This window comes from Nyctereutes procyonoides, unplaced genomic scaffold (assembly GCF_905146905.1).
Source record: "Nyctereutes procyonoides isolate TBG_1078 unplaced genomic scaffold, NYPRO_anot_genome, whole genome shotgun sequence".
NCBI classification, from domain to species: Eukaryota; Metazoa; Chordata; class Mammalia; order Carnivora; family Canidae; genus Nyctereutes; species Nyctereutes procyonoides.
This window is the reverse complement of record NW_026575024.1, coordinates 24,361,763-24,384,593: the sequence shown is the minus strand read 5'-3', so window position 1 is coordinate 24,384,593 and position 22,831 is coordinate 24,361,763. Positions and strand designations below refer to the sequence as shown.

Genomic DNA, 22,831 nt, shown 5'->3' with positions numbered 1-22,831 from the left:
TCACTGGTATATAGATGACATTTAAAACCAGGTGAGAGGAACTGAGCTAAGCCCTAAGGCACTCCAGCAGTAAGATAGGGGAGAAAATGGAAGGGATTGTCAAAGGAACCTAAGAACAATCAGTGAGGTAGTGTGTAAACTTAGAGAATGTGTCTTGGGAGCTCAAGGGAAGAAAGTAAACCATGGAAAAAGGAACGATAAGCTATGTCATTTTACTGATGGGTTAAACAGGATGAGTACTAGAATTGAAAATATTATTTAGCAATGTTAAGACCACTGTTATTGTGTAGCTTCAGTGAGACTTGGAAATTGCCTGGTTAGCACTATACATATTTTAATTTTAGTTTAATTTTTAAAAGACTTTATTTATTCATGAGAGACACACAGAGAGGCAGAGACATAGGCAGAGGGAAAAGCAGGCTCTATGCAGGGAGCCCAATGTGGGACTCAATTCTGGGACTTCAGGATCATGCTCTGAGCCAAAGGCAGATGCTTGATCGCTGAGCCACCAGGCATCCCTATACATATTTTTAAAATGGGATCTTTTGATGTTTACACTCTCCTTTTCCATGTTCAGGTGTGCCGTCCTGTTGGTGGTATGTCTGGCAGTGGATCGCAGCTTGGTTCAATGGGTAGCCTGACCATGAAATCACAACTTCAGATCACTGGTAAGTCTTAAAAAGATCTACCGCTACACTTTTCCCCCCAAGATAAAAACAAGAAGATCTTCAGTGGCTGTTTTATATTAGGTGTTGAGTTAATATTTGCTTAATAAGTGAATGAATAGAATGTTTAAAGTATAAAAATTACGTTTTTCTTTCAGGATGCTCTTGAGTATTTTGTAAGTTTTTTTTTTTCCTCCTCCATTAAACATTGGTGTCTGAGAAGTTGCTGTTGTTTTTTGTTTTGTATTAACAGCCTTGAGAGATAATTCACATACCACATGGTTTATTCATTTAGAGGGTCACTGATCATTAGTATGTTCATAGTGTTGTACAGCTGCCACCACAGTCATTTCAGAAACCTCTACCCACATCTAGACTACTTCGCATGTTCCCCAGCCACCCTCAGCTCTAGGCAACCACTAATCTATTTCCTGTCTGTATATTTGCCTATTCTAGATCTCTCATATAAATGGAATCATAAAATGTATGGCATTTTGTTTCTAACTTTTTACGCTTAGCGTATTTTCAAGGTTCATTTATATTGTAACATGCATTAGTATTTTCTTTTTGTTGCAAAATAATATTGAGGGTATGAACATACTACATTTATTTATTCATTTATGATAAATGTTTGGGTTGTTTCTACTTTTTAGCTATTATGAATAATGCTATGAACTTTTATGTACAAGTTTTTGAAAGTTTGTGTTCTCAGGTCTCTTGAGTATATACCTAGGAGTAGAGTCAATGGGTCATGTAATAAATATGTTTTACTTTGTGAGAAATAATTCCAAATAGTTTTTCAAAGCATCTACACCGTTTATGTTTCCATCAGTCATGTATGAGGGTTCCAGTTTCTCCACATCCTTGCCAATGCTTATTATCTGTCTTTTTGATTATAGACATCCTAGTGGGTATATGAAGTGATATGTCATTGTAGGTTTGATTTCATTTCTCTGGTGGTAATGATGTTGAACATTTTTTCATGTGTTACTGGCCATTTGTATATCTTTTTTGGAGAAATATCTATTTAAATCCTTTGGTTGCAAAAAAAAAATCCTTTGGTTGCTATTATTACTTAACTAATTTCTTGGTCTTTGTTTCTCTAACCATATTAATCAGGTATATCACTTTCACATTAGTATTCCTAATGTTCTAATATGCCATTTGTTAAGTTACATTCTTTTTTATTATTTATTTATTCATGAGACAGAGAGAGAAAGAAAGAAAGAAAGAAAGAAAGAGAAAGAAAGAAAGAAAGAAAGAAAGAAAGAAAGAAAGAAAGAAAGAAAGAAAGAAAGGATCCCTGGGTGGCGCAGCGGTTTGGCGCCTGCCTTTGGCCCAGGGCGCGATCCTGGAGACCCGGGATCGAATCCCATGTCGGGCTCCCGGTGCATGGAGCCTGCTTCTCCCTCTGCCTGTGTCTCTGCCTCTCTCTCTCTCTGTATGACTATCGTAAATAAAATAAAAAAAAATTAAAAAAAAAAAAAAGAAAGAAAGAAAGGAAAGGAAAGAAAGAAAGAAAGAAAGAAAGAAAGAAAAGAAAGAAAAGAAAGAAAGAAAAGAAAGAAAGAAAGAAAGAAAGAAAGAAAGAAAGAAAGAAAGAAAGAAAGAGACACAGGCAGAGAGAGAGAAGCAGGCTCCATGCAGGGAGCCTGAAGTGGGACTTGATCCCGGGACTCCAGGATCCCGCCCTGGGCCGAAGGCGGCCCTAAACCGCTGAGTCACCCTGGCTGCCTGTTATGTTACATTCTTGCTCAAAAACCTTTAGTGCTTCTGTTTGGCTCTAGTATAGAGTTTCTGTAGCCTGGGCTAAGAGTTTCAACAGTCTGGCTCCATATGGTGTATTTGTAGGTATTTTTAAATTAATTAATTAATTAATTAATTTTTTTGTAGGTTTTTTTTTTAATGAACTATTTGGTGAATCACGGGAGTTTCTTCAGACATTGCATGTCTATCACACAGTAAAACCTCAGTCTCTATCCTTTTAATGGCATTTATTTCTTATAGAACCATTCTCTATATAGTATTTTAACTTTAAAAATTTTTAAATTTATTTTAGAGAGAGAGTACATGAGCGGGTGGTTAGGGGCAGAGGGGAAAGAATCTCAGATGGACTCTGTGCAAGCCCTGAGCCCAATGCATGGCTTTATCCCAGGATGCTGAGATCAAGACCCAAGCCTAAACCAAGAACCACCCAGCTGCCCCAGTATTTTAGCTTTTATTAAACCTATCTTTTTTTTTTAAATTTTTTTTAAAGACTTTATTTACTTATTCATAGAGACAGAGAGAGACAGAGAGAGGCACAGACACAGGCAGAGAGAGAAGCAGGCACTATGCAGAAAGCCTAACATGGGACTCGATCCAGGGTCTCCAGGATCATGCCCTGGGCTGCAGGCGGCGCTAAACCGCTGCGCCACCGGGGCTGCCCTATTACACCTGTCTTATATCTACCTCTGGATTATGAGTATTAGGCCACAAAGTATAAGGCCCTCATATCCTTATTACTATCTTCCTCAAAAACCTAAAAGTGATTGAATTATATAAAAATAACACTTTTGTAAGGTGACAGCATCTTAGAATTTATTTTTGGAGATTCCCTCGCTATAGTCTCTTTCCTTAGCAATGTCTAATTCTCAGTGAAAGATATTAATATTTCTTTGTTAAGCAAGATTCTGATTGTTTTTCCCTGCTCCCCAGCTTGAAGCTAGGCTGTGTAGCTGATTTATTTATTTATTTATTTATTTAAATTTTTAAAATTTATTTATGATAGTCACACAGAGAGAGAGGCAGAGACATAGGCAGAGGGAGAAGCAGGCTCCATGCACCAGGAGCCCGACGTGGGATTCGATCCCCGGTCTCCAGGATCGCGCCCTGGGCCAAAGGCAGGCGCTAAACCGCTGCGCCACCCAGGGATCCCTGTGTAGCTGATTTAAATTGAGCCAGCGTCTTATGACTTTTCTTTGGGGCAAGTTAATGTTAAAACCTTTGATTGGAGCGATCTTAAAAAAAAAAAAAAAACTTTACCTTTTCAGGTTACGTGAGTAAATGAACGTGTTTTTTATTTTTAAAAACTCAGTAAAATAATAAAGTAAGGGGTCCTATTTATCATTTTAGTCCTCAGAGATATTGTTACTCCTTTAGGTTTTGGTTTATATTCCTTTAGACTTTTTTCTTTGCATGCTGTTACCATATTTGCTACCATTATTATCATATTAAGAAAGTCATTTAATAAATGCCTGAACGCACCTTAAGAAGACGGAATTCTTGCCATTTATAAGTTTTTAATCTTGGTTCTAAATTTTCTGAGAATGCACAAATATAAGGCAAAAACAATTAATAAAAACAAACATGAATGGATAAAAATGATATATTTGGCAAATATATCATTAGATATGAAACAAATGGAGAACATAAGATTATAAAGAGTGATGTGCCAATTTAAATAGAATCAACTGCCCTTCATAATTCATTGTTTACTTCTTTGATTTTGGTGCTAAAAAGCTCAGAATTAAATGTTTTGCAAAAATCCCTTTAATGACATTGTATTTTTTATTCTATGTTAATGGATCAGTTATAGTATTGTTTTTTTGAGTTTTTTGTTTTGTTTTGTTATTTTGGTAAGCTGCCTCAACATCTTTCTAGAATCAGAGGGCATAAATATTCCAGTGTAAAAAATAAATGCCATGGTATATGATAATGGCAACAAGAGAGAATAACCTTGGTCAGGAAAGAGAGATCGGTATTTGACCAGAATTGCTGTGAAAGGAGATAGTGCTTGAAGCATTGCTACTATTTAAATGTAGGAAGTTATTTTTAAAAAATGTAGGGGAGTAGAAAGGATCTTTTTAGGAAAGAATATAAGCAGGAGGCACGAAGCAGGGAAATGCGCAAGTGTTTGCCAATGCCCCTAAAAGCTACTGCTGCAGAGTGGGGAGCCATGAGAATTTAATGGGAGTGGGTGATCTCCTTCAGGTGTGTGTCAAGGCTACAAAAAAAAAAAAAAATCATGGCTGGCAGAGATGGAAAGTAATCAGGGCTTTTAACAAAGAGAATCAATTGTATTTGTATTTTAGGAAGTTGGTGTGAAAGATTGATAGAATTGAGTGTCAAAGTTAAAGATCCTACTCTGGTTTTGCTCTAATTTCATGTCTTTTTTTTTTTTTTTTTTTAAGATTTTATTCATTCATGAGAGACAGAGAGAGAGAGAGAGAGGCAGAGACACAGGCAGAGGGAGAAGCAGGCTCCATGCAGAGAGCTCGATGTGGGACTTGATCCCGGGACTCCAGGATTATGTCCTGGGCCAAAGGCAAGCGCTAAACCACTGAGCCTGTTTTTGTTTTTTAAGTAGGCTCCACTCCGACTGTGGAGCCCAGTGCAGAGCATGAACTCATGACCCTGAGATCAATACCTGGGTTGAGATCAAAAGTCTGATGCTAACCAACTGAGCCACCTAGGCACCATGTCTTTTTCTTATCTTTTTTTAAAATCCGTTATTTCAGCACCATTTATTGAATAGACTGCTTTTTTTCCCACTGAGTATTCTTTGTTCTCTTGTCAAATATTAGTTGACTTCATATGTTTGTGTTTATTTCTGGGCTCTCAGTTCTGTTCCATTGGAACAGTTTGTTCCTAAGCTAAGCTTTTTGTCAGTTTTTATGTCAGTACTGTACTGTTTTGATTACTATAGTTTTATTTATTTATTTTTTAAAGATTTATTATTTACCGGAAAGAGAGAGTGTGCATGTGGGGGCAGGGAGGGACAGAAGGAGAGAGAAACTTTTTTTTTTTTTTTTTTTTTTAGGAGAGAGAAACTTAAGCAGACTCTGTGCTCCAGTGTAGGACTTGATCTCCTGATCCTGAGATCATGACTGGAGCCAAAACCATAGGTTGCTTAACTGATTATGCCATCCAGGTGCCCCAATTACTGTAGTTTCATAGGATAACTTAATCAGGAAGTATAATGCCTCCTGCTTTGTTTTTTCTCAGGATTTCTTTGGATATTCAGGTTTTTTTTTTTTTTTTTTTTTTTTTTTTTTTTTTTGTCTCATATAAATTTTAGGTGTTTTGTTCTACTTCAGTCGAAAATACCATTGGAAGGGCACCTGGGTGGTTCAGTGGTTGAATGTCTGCCTTCTCAGGACATAATCCTGGGGTCCTGGGATTGAGTTCTGCATTAAGCTTCCCTGCAGGGACTCTACTTCTGCTCCGCCTATGTTTTTGCCTCTCTCTCTCTGCCTCTCATGAATAAATAAAGAAAATCTTTAAAAAGAAAAAACACCATGGGAATCTTGATAGTAGTGCACTGAATCAGCAGATGGCTTCTTACCCTCTTATCTATTTTCTTACTCCTTTCAAATTTCTTTCTTTTTTCAAATTATTTTTTAGGTAGGCTCCATGCCCAACGTGGGGCTTGAACTCATGACCCTGACATCAAGAGTCACATGCTTTACCAACTGAGCCAACCAGGCGCTCTTATTTTCTTACTTCTTTTCTGACATACACGCGAACATACATACATTTGTTTATAATATATATATTGGCTAATTGGTCATCCTCACCTGCTTAAGTGAGGGCAAATAAGAAAGTTATTTCAGAGAAACCGCACTTTTTTGTAAGCTATGACAAAACAGATTTAAAAAATTCATAGTGCTGTTTGTTGATAAATGGATAAAGTAGTTTAGAACTTGGACATATGTTTTTTTTAAAAATATTTTTATTTATTCATAGAGAGACAGAGAAAGAGAGAGAGGCAGAGACACAGGCAGAGGGAGAAGCAGGCTCCATGCAGGGAAACCGACATGGGACTCGATCCCAGGTCTCCAGGATCACACCCCAGGCTGCAGGCAGCGCAAAACCGCTGCGCCACCGGGGCTGCCCTTGGACATATGTTTTAATTTCACTGAATTCTTTATATGAGTATCAAAGAAAAGCCTGCACCACCTTTCCTTTTTAAAATAAAAAAAAAAGATTTTATTTATTTGACAGAGAGAACAAAGAAGGGGAGCAGCAGCAAGGGAGAAGCAGGCTCCCTGCTGAGCAGGAGGTGGGGCTTGGAGTTTGGTGCCAGGACTCCCCTGGGGTCATGACCTGAGCCACCCATGCGCCCCTGGTGTCGCTTTTCCTTTTCAGCATTTACATGAATAAAAAAAGTGTAGTACTGGTGCATTAGTAACACATTTTTTGTTTTAAAGATTTATATATATGAGAGAGTGACAGGGAGCCTGGCAAAGGGAGATGGAGAGAGAGAATCTCAAGCAGATGCTCTGCCGAGCTCAGAACCTGATCCCAGGACCCTGAGATCATGACCTGAGTCGAAATCAAGAGTTGGAAGCTTAGCTGACTGAGACACCCAGGCACCTTGCATTAGTAACTCTTCCTATAACTTTAATCTAATTTATGGAAATACCCCGAGTAACCATCTAATTGAATCTTTTTTTAAAGATGTTGTTTGTTTATTCATGAGAGGCAGAGAGAGAGAGGCAGAGACATAGGCAGAGGGAGAAGCAGGCTCCTCAAAGGGAGCCCGATGCTGGACTCAATCCCTGAACCCCGGGATTACACCCTGAACCAAAGACAGATGCTCAGTTGCTGAGCCACCCAGGCATCCCTAGCTGTTTGAATTTGAGTTGACTAAGAAAGATTGTCTTTTGTGCTACTCTCACATGGATCTAGGTAATTCATTGAGGTAGTTGCTTTGGGAACTTCTGTTAGCTTAAATGATCAGTTCACATTTTAATTGAACATTATTATTGAATGTCTCTGTATTGGGCAATAGCTTTCCTGTGTAGTTTATAAAATAGATGTAGAAATTATAGCAGAAAATAATAAATACTCTCAAATGCCATTAAAGCTTCTACAGTTAAACTTTTAGGGAGGACATCTAATCCCCGAGCCCCAGTTTTAGTCAAGAAATCTATATGACTCCCATCTTCAGGAGAGTTAATGACCCTGGATTTTAGTCTTGGTTCTGATAATTTAATAGTTCTATAACTTTGTGCTTGTCACTAATATCTTTGAGCCTGTTTCCTTAGCTGTGAACTAAGGATGTTAATTAACATCTTTGTTATGTGGTTTTTGGGAGACAGTGTATATGAGTTGGAAAACTCCAAAATACTGTATGAGTATAGATTATTCGCTTTCCCCTAATTCCTTATTTCTTTCTCCTTCTAGGATTATTCATGTCTAATTTAATATCTTAACAGCAGTCTAAGCTTTAAGCCTTTCATAAAGTTTGGTTATTTTACATTATTTTTGTCATTCTAATTTTTAAAAAATATTTTTTATTCTTTTGAGAGAGAGTGCAGGCGAGAGCATGAGCTGGTGGAAGGATCAGAGGGAAAGGGAAAAGCAGACTCCCTACTGATCAGGGAGTCTGACTCAGGGCTCCACCCAAGACTCTGGGATCATGACCTTAACTGAGACATCCTGGCACCCCTCATTCTAACTTTCTTAATATAAAAAAAAAATTGTCAGAATTAATTTTCTGAATAATTAGGTAAAGAGTAATTTTCTTTACCTCTTTGTCCTTCATCCTTCACATCCCTGTCCATCACAGATTCTACTGATTTTTACAGTTGGATTTTTTTGGTTATCTACTCTTTAATCCTATGACTTGGTCCCTTACCTTAGACACAAATGTCTGTCTTTAGCCATTTCCTGTTTAGTTATGCTTTACACATAACCTTAGCTATTATTCTGAATTCATCTGTGTTTTTTATTTGATGCTTGTATTATACTCTGTGGGCAAAATAAGTAACTTTGGTATTTCCTAGAACTTTCTTAGCCTCAAACTTTACTTAGAACTGATCATTTGAATTGGAAAAACCATCTTGATTTTATTATTAATTGGAATCAAATAATACTACACTTTCCAAAATTTACTAGAAGTTTGTAATCTGATTGCTTGGGTACTAGGAAGGCCCTTTTTACTTAAAATTTAAAGTTCAGAGTTTATATAAAATTCTGTCTAGCTAACACATAGTTTTGCCATAGAGGCCTCTTGTGGCCTGTTATGACTGACCACAAAGTTAGCCCTTGCCTAACTGGTTTTATTTCCTATTAGCTCATACTGCACCCTACTTGTTTTTCCTTGTTCACTGTTGCCTCTCAGTTCCCAGAATAGGTTGGGATAAACTAAGGACTCATTTTAATTTCTTTAGATTTAAATTGTTGGGGCTCTTGGGTGGCACAGTTGGTTAAGGTCCAGCTCTTGGTTTCAGCTCAGGTCATGATCTCTAGCCCTGTGTCAGACTCCATGCTCAGTGGAGAGTCTGCTGGGGATTCTCTCTCCCTCTCCCTCTGCCTCCCACCCCAAATAAATAAGTAAATCTTAAAAAAAATAATAAATTGTCCAAGTTTTTTGTACTGGAGAGTTAGGATGAAGAACCAAAGTCAGGTCAAAGCATTGATCTTCAGAAAGGATCAGAAGAACATTAATAAATTTTAAATTTTTTAAAGAAGTTTTTTATTTATTTAAGTAATCTCTATACCTCATGTGCAGCTCTAACTCACAACCCCAACATCAAGAGTTGCATATTCTTCTGACTGAAGCCCCAGGAGAACATTAATATATACCACAAAACTATATGCAATAGATACTGTATGTGTATGTAACAATAAAGCAGAGAAACTTCTTTTGTACCATGACAAATCATTTGGTTCTACAGATAGGTTAAATACCTCTCACATTTAAATTACTAAGTGCTATAGGAATTATAAAGACTGTCTCTATCCTTGTCATACGGGGATTATAGGGTGAGTTAAAGTAAAAAACAGTAAATTTACTGAAAACTAAGGATGAAAAAACTGTAGAAACCATATGTAAATATGAAAATGCAGTTGAAACATAGAGACAGGAGGGCAGCCCCAGTGGCGCAGCGGTTTAGCGCCGCCTGCAGCCCAGGGTGTGATCATAGAGACCTGGGATCGAGTCCCACGTCAGGCTCCCTGCATGAAGCCTGCTTCTCCCTCTGCCTGTGTCTCTGCCTTTCTCTCTCTCTCATGAATAAATAAATAAAATCTTAAAAAAAAAAAAAGCCAAACAAAACATAGAGGCAGGAGCAATTTAACTTCTTAGGTTTAAGAAGCATTGGATCAAATAAAAGGGGTCATTTATTTCTCAAGAAGTAGGATTTTATTGGGCAAAAAGGAAGGAGGATCATTGTGAGTAGATCATCCAGAGTAGCACATGAAAGTGCACAGCCCTTGTGAGGGATAGCAAATAGCTAAGGGTGGTTAGAATACCAGGGGACTGGATGGGATTTGGTATAGGAGGGGGCTGAAAAGGTAGGTAACAATGTAAAATGCCCCAGAGTTTAAATTTCATTTTGCAGGCATTAGAGAAGTGCTTGAAAAATGTTGACATCACATCTGTTTTAGGAAGATAATTCTAGAAGTTGTGAGGGGTTGCAGATGTGAGGTTAAAAACAAAGAATTATCAGAGACCTTTGCAATAGCCCAGATAACAGATAATACTGACATTTTTTGATTTCCTGTCTTACAGTTTACTGTTTATATTCTTCTAATTTACTATAGGAATTTAAATTTCAGGAAGTAGTAAACAATCTATTTTCTAATATTAGGGCTATAACCAAAATTTTATGCAATCTAAACTGAGATTTGGTAGGGCACCTGGGTGGCTCAATGGTTGAGCATCTGCCTTTGGCTCCGGATGTTATCCCCGGGTCTTGGGATCGAGTTCTGCATCAGGCTCCCTGCGAGGAGCCTGCTTCTCCCTCTGTCTATGTCTCTGCCTTTCTCTGTCTCTCATGAATAAATAAATAAATAAAAATCTTAAACAGATTTGAGCACTTAATTTCTCTGTTCAGTCTTTACAAGTGACCCTTCGGCAGACTTTTAAGTTCTGTTGAGTTTGTCTTTTTATGTGTAAAAAATTAAGATGATAATACCTATCTCACAGAATTGTCTTGAGTATTGAGATGACAATGTGTAAATGCCAGATACCGAGCAAACACTAACAGTTGGTGTTAGTTTCTTTTACCCCTTTTATTTTCCCATTTGAAGTTTCCTAAATTGGTTTCTAACAGGGTTGGGTAGGATTATTTGGCAAAATAACTTTCAAAATTTTGAATCCTAAAATACCACTGAGGGCAGATAATTTTCTTCCTGTGAGGCCTACACTGCTTTGTTCTAGATTTAGTGAGTATTCAGAGGGTCATTAGAGCCCCTGAAATACACTGGTGGGCTTTGCATAATTGTTCAGGTTGTTTCACCTTTTCTCAGACCAGAAATGTATTAAAAATAAGGGTTTTATATTTTTTTCTATGGCAATCCTGTGATTGAATTTTGCTCTGTATTAAGATATTAGAACTTTATGGTATGTATTAATCAGATATGTCTGGTCCTCATTTGAATATTTTCTGTTCTGAAAAAGAGTTATTAATGTTTATGCTTAGATGTCTCAAATTTTATACATTCAGTATAATACTCTTGATTTCTTCTCGCCCATGCCACCCCCTCAAATTTGTTTCCCATATCTTTTTCATCTTTTTAAATGACACTATCTTCTATCCAGTTATTCATGCTGGGAACTTGAGAATCATCCTTGCTGCTTCTTTTCCCCAACTTCTTCATGTAATCTAATCCTATTGGTTCTCCTTAGAAAATAATCCTCTCCATATCCATGTTCACTACCCTGTCCAAACCACTGTCATCTCTTGAGTAGATGACTATAGTAGTCTTTTTAACTCCTACTTTTGTTTCCCTTTCAATTTATTTTTCCCAAAGCAGTTTCAGAATGATCTTTGAGTATTAATCCGATCATTACTGTATTCTCAGTGCCCTAAATAATACCTGATATATGTATGTAGTAGGCACTCAGTAAATTTGTTGAAGAACACTCTTTTACTTAAAATTCCTTGGTGGGGGATCCCTGGGTGGCGCAGCAGTTTGGCGCTTGCCTTTGGCCCAGGGCGTGATCCTGGAGACCCAGGATCGAATCCCACGTCAGGCTCCCGGTGCATGGAACCTGCTTCTCCCTCTGCCTGTGTCTCTGCCTCTCTCTCTCTCACTGTGTGACTATCATAAATAAATAAAAATAAAAAAAATTCCTTGTTGGCTCCTTACTGCCTATTTCAATAATATCTCTTGCAGCTCTTCTTTTTCTTTCTTTGACAGATACTCTTTGACACTGCATATTGATTTCAAATCTGACTGAACTTTATTATACCAAGTGTTTCCAAATAATGATGAAGTTCCAATTTGTAGAATATGCATGTATTGATGGAGTAGTAACCCTGTAAATGTCTTCATACTACAAAAAAAATTCATATAAGTACCAAAGGACAGAAATATGTGATATTTTGAAGTCAAGAGATTCATGGCTGCTACCTGGGACTGGACCTGCTAGGATGCCTAGACTATCTGTGCTTTGGACTACATTTGAGCTCCTTGGGTAGCTGTTATACCGACTCCTCTAGCAACTCCAAGGGCCCCTTAACCTTGATGGGCACTGGCATTCTCTGTGGTTTGCTACTGGAATAGATACCCAGGTGGTAGAATATTTCCATGACTGTGGTCACCTCATTTATAGGGGAGCAATGAGTTCTCACTTGTGGGAAGTATGAGGTGCTCTGCTAAATTCGAATCTACTTGTTACACCTTTCAAAGGGCTTGGATAAGGTTATTTTTTGGCAAAGGTAACTTACAGGTGAAGATGTCCGTTATCTTAAGATGCACTTTGTAAAAAGTTCTTGTTAATATGAGATATATGACGTGCTAAAAATAATCCTACTTTATAACTCTCTTCCTCTGATGGCTTGCCAGCATGCTTAGAATAAAATCAAAATTGCTTATCTGGGCTTACAAAGCTAAATGAGATCTCACCTCATTTACAGTATTTCCCTGTTGCAGCTATATTTTCCTCAGATATGCCAAGCTTTTTCGTTTCTCTCTGCATTGCTCTCTTCTCACTTCAATCTTCTCCTGGCTAGCTCCTTGTTATTTAGATGTTTGCTTAAAAGTGCTTCCTCAGGGGCACCTGGATGGTTCATTGGTTGAGTAGCTGCCTTTGGCTCAGGGCATGATCCTGGGTCCTGGGATTGAGTCCTGCATTGGGCTCCCCGTGGGGAGCCTGCTTCTCCCTCTGCCTGTGTCTGTCTCTCTCTCCGTATCTCTTATGAATGAATAAATAAAATCTTGAATAAAAGGTTTTAAAAGTACTTCTTCAGAGGCCTTTTTTACTACCAAATCATATTCTGCCTTATTAGCCTGTTTTTCAGCACAAGGACTTTATCTAAGTAGGATATTATCTCCCTGAGAACCAGTCTTTTCTATATTGTAAACTATTTTATTTATAGTTTATTTTTTTAATTTTTTTTCTTTTAAAAAGATTTTATTTATTCATGAGAGAGAGAGAGAGAAAGAGAGGCAGAGACACAGGCAGAGGGAGAAGCAGGCTCCATGCACGGAGCCCGACGTGGGACTCGATCCCGGGTCTCCAGGATCAGGCCCTGGGCTGAAGGCAGGCGCTAAACCGCTTAGCCATCCGGGCTGCCCTGTTTACAGTTTAGAGCAATATCTGATACATCGTAGGCATTCAGATACTTGTTGATGTGCTTTATGATTGACATTAGAGTTCTGAGACTATTTGATACTGATGTTGGGGGTCAATTAATAGTAGTTTGGGTGGATGATACGGAGGAATTACTGTGTTTATTTACTATGATGGGAGGAAATAGAAAGGTCATGAGTGAATAAAATTAGTAAATATTTTTAAAGGAAAACTGCCCCTCTAAGTGAAAGTAATACTGTTCTGTGTAACCTTTATGAAATTAAATTGATTTGAAGGATGAACATCTTGAATATTTAAATATTTTTACCTTTTCTTTTGCCTAGTCATTTCAGCAAAACTTAAAGAAAATAAAAAGAATTGGTTTGGACCAAGCCCTTATGTGGAAGTCACAGTAGATGGACAGTCAAAGAAGACAGAAAAATGCAACAATACGAACAGTCCCAAATGGAAGCAACCCCTTACAGTGTAGGTTTGAAAATATTTTCTATAGTATATTTAGTTTAGTAGGTGAATAGAAATGAAGCTTTGAAAATTTCTCACTTGTTTTCTTTGCTCCTCCTTCTCTTTCATGTGTTTTTTTTTTCTACCCCTATTCTAGGACTCCTTTCTTCAGTCCCCTTTTTGTTTCTCTTTAGATACTTGTTTTTCTTTTTTATTTTGAAGATTTATTTATTTATTTATGATAGACACACACAGAGAGAGAGAGGGGCAGAGACACAGAGGGAGAAGCAGGTTCCATGCCGGGAGCCCGATGTGGGACTCGATCCCAGGACTCCAGGATCGCGCCCTGGGCCAAAGGCAGGCGCCAAACCGCTGAGCCACCCAGGGATCCTGATACTTGTTTTTCCAGTCTCTCCTTTATCTTCTCTAGTTTAGTTGATGATGGTATCATTATTGCTACTGAACAGTATCTGGAGAGCCCATGGTCATGGGCCTAGAAAGATTCTTAGCAGCTATTTCCTTAAATTAGCATTTAAGTACAGAGCTATGAGTAGCTCACTTTATTTATTTTTTAAAAAGATTTCATTCATTCATTCATTCATTCATTCATTCATTCATTCATGAGAGACACAGAGAGAGAGGCAGAGACACAGGCAGAGGGAGAAGCAGGCTCCATCCAGGGAGCCCGACAGGAATTGATCCCGGTCTCCAGGATCACGCCCCGGGCTGAAGGCGGCGCCAAACCGCTGATCACCCCCTGTGCCCTCACTTAATTTTTTTGCTTAATTTTTAAAAATAGTTTTGTTTTTGTGTTTTTAATTACAGTGCCCACATAGAACCTTCACAAAGGCTTTTATTCCTTTTAAAAAACAGACACTTTATTCTATAACTCTGTTTTTATACTTTACATAGCATGGTTATCTCTGCATATATATAGATCTAACATACCTCATGTAGTTGCATAATATTCCTTAATAAGAATGAATTATCATTTATTTTACTAGTTCCCTGATCACTTGGTTTCTAACGTTGTGTTATTATACATCATTGCAATATACATACACATGCCTGTGTCAGTCTGTTGGTGTTTTTATCTGTAGAATGAATTCATAGAAGTAGCAGATAGCTCAGTTTTTAACACTTACTGACAAAGCCCCACATATTCGTACTGAACACTCACTGAAGAGAATTATAGATTAATTTTAATGTTTTTACTAAAATGGAAGAAAACATGATTTATCAACAAGTGGATTTCATTTTCTTTTTAAGATTTTTTTTTTTATTTATTCATGAGAGACACGGAGAGATAGAGAAGCAGAGACATAGAGGGAGAAGCAGGCTTCATGCAGAGAGCCCTGTGTGGGACTCGATCCTAGGATCCCAGGATCATGCCCTGAGCTGAAGGCAGACGCTCAACCGCTGAGCCACCCAGGCATCCCAACAAGTTGGATTTCAAAACAATATAGCATATTTAATGAGGGGACCAACTATATTAAAATGTAGCTCAAAATATAACTGGTTGTTACCATATTAAATACACAGGGATTATTTTTATTACCTAACATTTGGAATTCTTGCATTTTTTTTCCTTAGAGAAATAAACCAGTGACTAAAGAAAAGTTTTATTTATAAATGGTGAGATGAGATATTTGAAATTATATTCTTTTTACACAGTACATGCATATATGTATAGTTATTTATTCCTAATGAATGACAATAATCTGGATATACCTAAATTGTTCTTTAACATGAATTTTGGATTTCTAGAGTATCTTGATGTACTTGATGATGATTTTGAGCAAATGAGCAAAAAGTATCATTCTAATGTTTTTCATCTGTATTTCAACAAAGTTTCTTACAGTATTTTTTGTGATCTGTTAGAGATTGTATCTAAATTTCAAATTGTATGAGTAAAATTTTTTTTGAAAAGCGAATGAAATCTATAAAAGTTCACGACCTCCATAATCACTAGAGATGTTCAGCAGAATTGACTGAGTATTAATACTGAGTATTGACTGAATACTCATCTAGTTTCTCCCAGCTGCTAGCTGTGCTCACTAGATGTATGCTTTGAGGCTCTTAAGCTGATAATGATATAAACTCCTTAGCTATTTATAAAGAAGCAAAGAGAAAGAAAGAAAGATAGATTGAAAGATTTTTATTCATCCATTCATGAGAGATACAGAGAGAGAGAGAGGCAGAGACATAGGCACAGGGAGAAGCAGGCTCCCTCTGGGGAGCCCAACGTGGTACTCTGATCCGGGACTCTGGGATCACACCCTGAGTCAAAGGCAGACGCTCAACCCTGAGCCAGCCCGGTGTCCCTAACTCCTTAGTGATTTAAAAGTCAAGAAAAAAGAAACTCCCTTTGTCGTCTCTTATGATAGTGCTGTTGTTGAGCCCAGATGTTTGGGGGAATATATAGCTCAAATTTTGAATTTTTAAAAAAGATATATTTATTCACGAGAGACATGAGAGAGAGAGACAGACAGACCGACAGAGGGAGAAGCAGGCTCCTCATGGGAGCCTGATGCAGGACTCGATCCCTGGATCTGGGATCACGCCCTGAACTGAAGGCAGATGCTCAACTGATGAGCCACCCAGCCGTCCCAAGTTCTGAATTTTTAAGTTGCAACAGATTGGTCTGCAATTTTAACATGACTTCCATTGCAGACATTTTCTCTAGAATTGAAATAATTCAGAAAAGATTATCTTTGACAGTATGCTTTATCCTCTCTCAAAGTAAAAGTAATAATTTCTTTTATTCTGTCCCCATTATGATTTCTCAAATGAGTAATAGAAAAAGGAATGTTTTCTTGATATGTACAGTATGTTCTCTTGAACATAACATCTCAGAATTTCAAAGAGAAAGAATACCTTTTCCTTCCCCACCCCTCGGAAGAAGAGGCAGTGTTAAGATAAAAATTTTTTAGTTTGTTTAAACTGTTAAAATGATGGTAGAAATGTGATGATGAGAGGAATAGGCATAGGTAGACTTCTGAGAAAGAGTTTGTTCCCCAAATTTGATCACCTTTTAGAACGAGATATAGAGAAATTAAAGTTTTTCTAGAATTTTTCTTTATAGCATTGAGTGGTACTATGGCAGAAAATATAGTATTCCTATTTTTCTAATTGATGTCTCTGAAATACTTTGTATACAGTTTATTGCAAATTCAAATTTCCCAAAATTTGCTTTGGAAATTATCATTACAGATAGTTTTTTGTTGTTGTTTGGTTTTTGTTTTTTTGTTTTAGAGAGGGAGAGAAAATTGGGGGAGAGAGGGGCAAGAGAGAGAGGGAGAAAGAGAATCTTGACACGAGTGTGGAGCCTAACATGTGGCTCAATGTCATAACCCTGAGATCATGACCTGAGCTGATGAAATCAAGAATGGGAACACTTAAACAACTGAGTCACCCAGGTGCTTTTATTTTATTTGTTTTTAGATTTTATTTATACATGACAGACACAGAGAGGCAGAGACAGAAGTAAGTAGAGAGAAGCAGGCTCCATGCAGGGAGCCCCATGTGGGACTCGATCCCGGGTCTCCAGGATCAGGCCCTGGGCTGAAGGTGGCGCCAAACCTCTGAGCCACCCAGGCACTTTTAGATAGTATTCTTTATGGGCATTTGGCAAGGTCTGAGTGAGAGTGTATTTGACAATTATTGTGGACGCATTACTTCTACCAGTGTGAAACTTAGGGTATCTAATATAATCCTCAAATCATATAGCTGATTGCAGAACTTTTTTGTTTCTTTTTTTCCCCCCAAGATGGAGGAGCTTTTCAATACAAATTTTAATGCCAGACCTTTGTTGAAATTACAGACTGCCACTGACTAGCTAGCTGTGCGATGCTGGGCCATTTGCTTAACTTCTTTGAATAGCAGTTTCTGTATCTGAGGATGGGAGTGGTAATTCCCATTTCTTAGGGTTGCTGTGAAAATGAAATCATATAACCTTAGGCTCACCATACTACCTGAACTAAAGTAAGGATTTAATTTATAAATTAACTTTTTTATATTACCAAAGTAAAACTAGATTTCTAACAGTTTGTAGCATAATTAGCAGTTCTATTCTTATTGATGATACATGCATGAAGTTGCCCTTGTAGTTCAACTACAAATGAAAATGACCATGCGAGTGTGTAGCATTTAGATTTTTTTTTTTAAGGTTTTATTTATTTATTCACAAGAGACACACACAGAGAGAGGCAGAGACATAGGCAGAGGGAGGAGAAGCAGGCTCCATGCAGGGAGCCCGATATTGGGATTTGATCCTGGGATTCCAGGATCACCCCCTGAGCTGAAGGCAGAACTCAACCACTGAGCCCCCCAAGCATCCTGCATTTAGGTATTTTCCATAAGATTATAGAAAATGGGCAATATTGGTTGTAGAGTAAACTGTAAGGGCTACAGTTAAAAGATTTTATTCATTAAAATTTAATTGTAATTTACTTAGGATTCCATTGTGGTATTTTAATGAAAATAATACATATTTTTTACCTTTCTTCACTTTTAGTATCGTCACCCCTGTGAGTAAATTACATTTTCGTGTGTGGAGTCACCAGACACTGAAATCTGATGTTTTGTTGGGAACTGCTGCATTAGATATCTTTGAAACCTTAAAGTCAAACAACATGAAACGTATGTATGTAAAAGTAAATTGCGCTAGGCTGTTTGTTTTTCTGTATGAAATTCATGTGTAAAAGATGCAGAATGACTGTCCACTATTTGTTTTTGAGTTTATTTGGTTATAATATTAACGAGAAAAATCTTGAACTATTTAAAGCATTCTGAGTAACCTTGGTTTAGCAAATTCATTTTTGACCCAATATTTTAAATAAATTTAGTAAATAGATACTTATTAGAATACTATATACTTAATTTTGGAAAACTAAAAAATATAGAGCAGAGGTGAAGGGAAAATGTAATCTCATTTCAGAGACAAATGTGGTTAATATTTTGGCAGATTTTCTTCTCAAATGCTTATTTTTAAAATTTCCTAATTTTAAATGGCTGTGGTTTTATTTATGTGTGTGTATATATAAAATATAGAAAAATGTGGGGATCCCTGGGTGGCGCAGTGGTTTGGCGCCTGCCTTTGGCCCGGGGCGCGATCCTGGAGACCCGGGATCGAATCCCACGTCGGGCTCCCGGTGCATGGAGCCTGCTTCTCCCTCTGCCTGCTCTGCCTCTCTCTCTCTCTCTCTCTCTCTCTCTCTCTCTCTCTCTCTCTATAATAAATAAATAAATAAATAAATAAATAAATAAATAAATAAGAAAAACTTGATACATGCTTGTTTTGATTAGTATAATCATGATTTTAAAACAGGTATTTTTCCACCTGTTGACTATCTAAAACATATTTCTTAATTTTTTAAACATATTTCTTACATCTCATTTAAGAGATATAATCTCTTTTCTTTCTTTTTCTTTTCTTTTTTTCTTTCTTTATTTTCTTTAAAGTAGGTTCCACACCACTGTGGAAACCATCATGACCCTGAGCTTAAGACCTGAGTTGAGATCAAGAGTTGGACACTTAACTGACTAAACAACTCAGGCGCCCCAAGATATGATTCATTCTTTTTTTTTTTTTTTTAATTTTTATTTATTTATGATAGTCACAGAGAGAGAGAGAGAGAGAGAGGCAGAGACATAGGCAGAGGGAGAAGCAGGCTCCATGTACCGGGAGCCCGATGTGGGATTTGATCCCGGGTCTCCAGGATCGCGCCCTGGGCCAAAGGCAGGCGCCAAACCACTGCGCCGCCCAGGGATCCCGATATGATTCATTCTTAAGTTATATGTTTTTATGCAATAAAATTCAGGCATATATTGCTAAATAATCCTGCTGGCTTATTTTATGCAAGGATGGGATGAATATAACAAATGAGATGGTTGAGCTGTTTGGTATTTTACACTACAGATATTAAGCATTAGCAAATTTTGATCTATTTTTAAATGTTTTGTGTCAAAAGGCCTGAAACCTCAGTGAAGTATACTAAATACAAGTTATAAACACAAAAATGTTAAGTTTTCCAACATTATTTTTAACAGTTAAGATGACTTAAAAGTGACCATTTTGTTCTGGAATTATATTCTCTTACAGTTGAGGAAGTAGTTGTGACTTTACAGCTTGTAGGTGACAAAGAGCCAACAGAGACAATAGGAGACTTGTCTGTCTGTCTTGATGGACTGCAGTTAGAGTCTGAAGTTGTTACCAATGGTGAAACTCCATGTTCAGAAAGTAAGTAATTACTTTTTCTATAGGCTCTTTAATGATTCTTACAGTAGCCACCATAGAATGCTGTATGTAACTATTGTTATTCTTTTCCACCTTAAAGAAATTATTTCCATTTTAAAAAGAGACATTAATTTTTAAAAAACTTTTAGTGCATTGTTTCTGTGAATAAAACATTTTTCTATAGGTTGAAAAGCTAGCCCATGAAAATTGAATCACCGTTAACTGTGTAATGAATTGATTTATAAAGTATTTATTTTGTAGGCTAATGATGACAGTTAATATTACTTCTGATGCCACACCCTTCCAGTGCCAGTGGCAGACACAGTTTGCCTGTAGCAGTATCTGGTTTAGTTTAAATTTGGCTTGAAATCCTTCTTAGTACTTTGTTGTTTTTTTTTTAATTTATTTTAATTTTTAAATTTTTTCCTTCGTAGTACTTTGTAATCCTGCTTAATACTGTACCAGACTGCCAATACAGGCTGAAGTCCATTTGCCATTCCTTTGCCATTTCTGTAGGTTACATTTACGAAGGTGTCTCGGTGTTACAATAATGACAAAATCAACCATTATATGTATGCCAATATATCTTACAATTTATGATTGGTTTTTGCTAAAGGGAATAACAAATATGAACTGTAATTGAAAGAAGTTTGGCACCTGAATTAGTGCCTAGGTAGCTAGTATGCTTAATAAAACTTCTTAGTGGATTCCTTTTAGATAATTCCACTACTTACTAATGTGCTAAGTGTATTTTCACTTTGAAATGTAGATTTTAGAGGCCTCAAGACAGCAGATTAATGGTTTCCTTGATTAGTCTGACAAAGTTCTTTTTGTGTACTTAGATACTATATTATGATATTATATTATGATTATTTTGCAGTTGTCAGGTGCTGTTATTTTTCTGTTTCTGCTTTGGAAGACTTTCTACTTTTAAATTAATACCTTTTTAATTTCTTTTTAAGATTTTATTTTTATTTATTTATTCATGAGAGAGAGACAGAGAGAAGCAGGCAGAGACATACGCAGAGGGAGAAGCAGGCTCCACGCAGGGAGCCTGATGTGGGACTCGATCCCGGGACCGTGGGATCACATCCTGAGCTGAAGGCAGATGCTCAATTGCTGAGCCACCCAGGCATCCCAACTTAATACCTTTTTTTAATAGCAGATCTTCAAGATGGTCCCGGTGGTATTTTCTAGATTGGTTCTTTGAGGTTAATGGAGGTGGAGAGAAATTTCTGAAATGGTTATACTATACTGCTTCAGAGTTGACAAGTTCATTTTCATTGACTACCATTCACAGGAACTCTAAATAGTCAAAGTTTTTATACATTGTAATTCTGAAAGATAATATACAAGTTAAATTTTATTGTTAAATTGCTTTAAACTCACTATTTATAGCTTCCCAGGTTTTTTTTTACCCCCTACAAGTTGAAATTATTACTAATACAGAATGTTTAATAATTAACAAAGCATATCAGTCTTCTGTTTCAGAGTAAAATCTTAGCTGCATATTTATGTTTATGACTTTATCGCCCACAAAAGTGAACATTTGTATGTCACCAATTTTTTACTCAGATAGGAAAATAATTGATAGAATTTAACCTGATAATTTGAAGTAAAGAGAGATTTTCGTTGGAAAGTCACAATGGATTTTAAGATTGGAGTTGCCAAATAAAATAGCTGCCATTTGTTGGATGCTTGCCATGTGCCAACCACTATGTTGATGTGTTTACATTTACACTCATTTAGCTATCATAGCTTTTTTTTTCCCCTAAGATTTTATTTATTTATTCATGAGCGACACACAGAGGCAGAGACATAGTTAGAGGGAGAAGCAGGCTCCCTAACAGCCTGATGTGGAACACAGTCCCAGGACCCCAGAATCACGACCTGAGCCAAAGGCTGATGCTCAACCACTGAGCCACCCAGGCACCCCAATCATCATAGCTTTGTAAGGCCTAACCTGTGTTTTGCATATAAGGAAAGTGAGGTTCTGATGATTTAAATAGTAAGCCCAATATCACACCAACTGGTATGATGCGGAGTCAAGACTAAAACACAGATATCCGTTGATGTTTCCTATTCTTCCTAATGCATTATTGGTTTCACATGAGAAAATCTAGAAACTTTGAATCAAATGATGAGTCGAAAGCAATCAAAACCAAATTTAGTTCATAAGCATGTTTGTTGGGAACTATACTTTTGGTTCCAACTCTGTAACTTTAACTACAAGCTAGAAATAAAAATTAGAGTTTAGTGCTAAAATAGAATTTCTATCACCTGCAATTGTTTGGTAAGAACTGGGGGGATGAGGGAGATTGCTTTTGTATTCTAATAATTTTCTACTGTTAAAAGATTTTTAGATTATCTTTTTTTCCCCTGAGAATGTTAGAAGTTTTTTTTTGAATGTTTTTTTTTTTTAAAGAAAGATTTTATTTTAAGTAATCTCTGCACCCAGAATGGGGCTTGAACTTACAACCCTGAGAACAAGAGTCTTATGCTTTACTGACTGACCCAGCCAGGAGCCCTAGTTAGAAGCTTTTTTTGTGGAAGATCACATAAAATGGTTCTTAGAAGAATTTGTTCTTATAGATGTAAATACTTTCGGTTAATTTTTAAATAATATTATAAAAAGAAATCACTGTCTGAATTTTAGTATCAAAAGTCACCAAATAGGGACACGTAGGTGGCTCAGTGGTTGAGCATCTGTCTTTGGCTCAGATCGTGATCCTGGGATCGAGTCCTGCATCAGGCTCCCTGCATGGAGCCTTCTCCCTCTGCCTATGTCTCGGCCTCATTCTGTGTGTCTCTCATGAATAAATAAATAAAATCTTTTTTTTTTTTTAATTTTTTTTAAATTTTTATTTATTTATGATAGTCACAGAGAGAGAGAGAGGCAGAGACACAGGCAGAGGGAGAAGCAGGCTCCATGCACCGGGAGCCCGACGTGGGATT

General features: G+C 37.1%; 1 protein-coding gene across 4 annotated transcripts in view; it reads left to right on the top strand.

Annotated features, from left to right (window-relative positions):
- Positions 1-22,831, top strand: part of ITCH (itchy E3 ubiquitin protein ligase) — a 146,785-nt gene that overhangs the window by 49,727 nt on the left and 74,227 nt on the right. For 3 of the 4 annotated variants that reach the window (XM_055301128.1, XM_055301123.1, XM_055301134.1), the window contains exons 3-6: positions 578-668; positions 13,521-13,662; positions 18,155-18,279; positions 19,742-19,879. In XM_055301128.1, the coding sequence (XP_055157103.1) occupies positions 599-668; positions 13,521-13,662; positions 18,155-18,279; positions 19,742-19,879 (475 nt within the window). In that variant the 5' untranslated portion in view covers positions 578-598. Of the gene's footprint in view, positions 1-577; positions 669-13,520; positions 13,663-18,154; positions 18,280-19,741; positions 19,880-22,831 lie in introns of those variants that run through there. The other variant, XM_055301143.1, reaches the window with a different exon arrangement.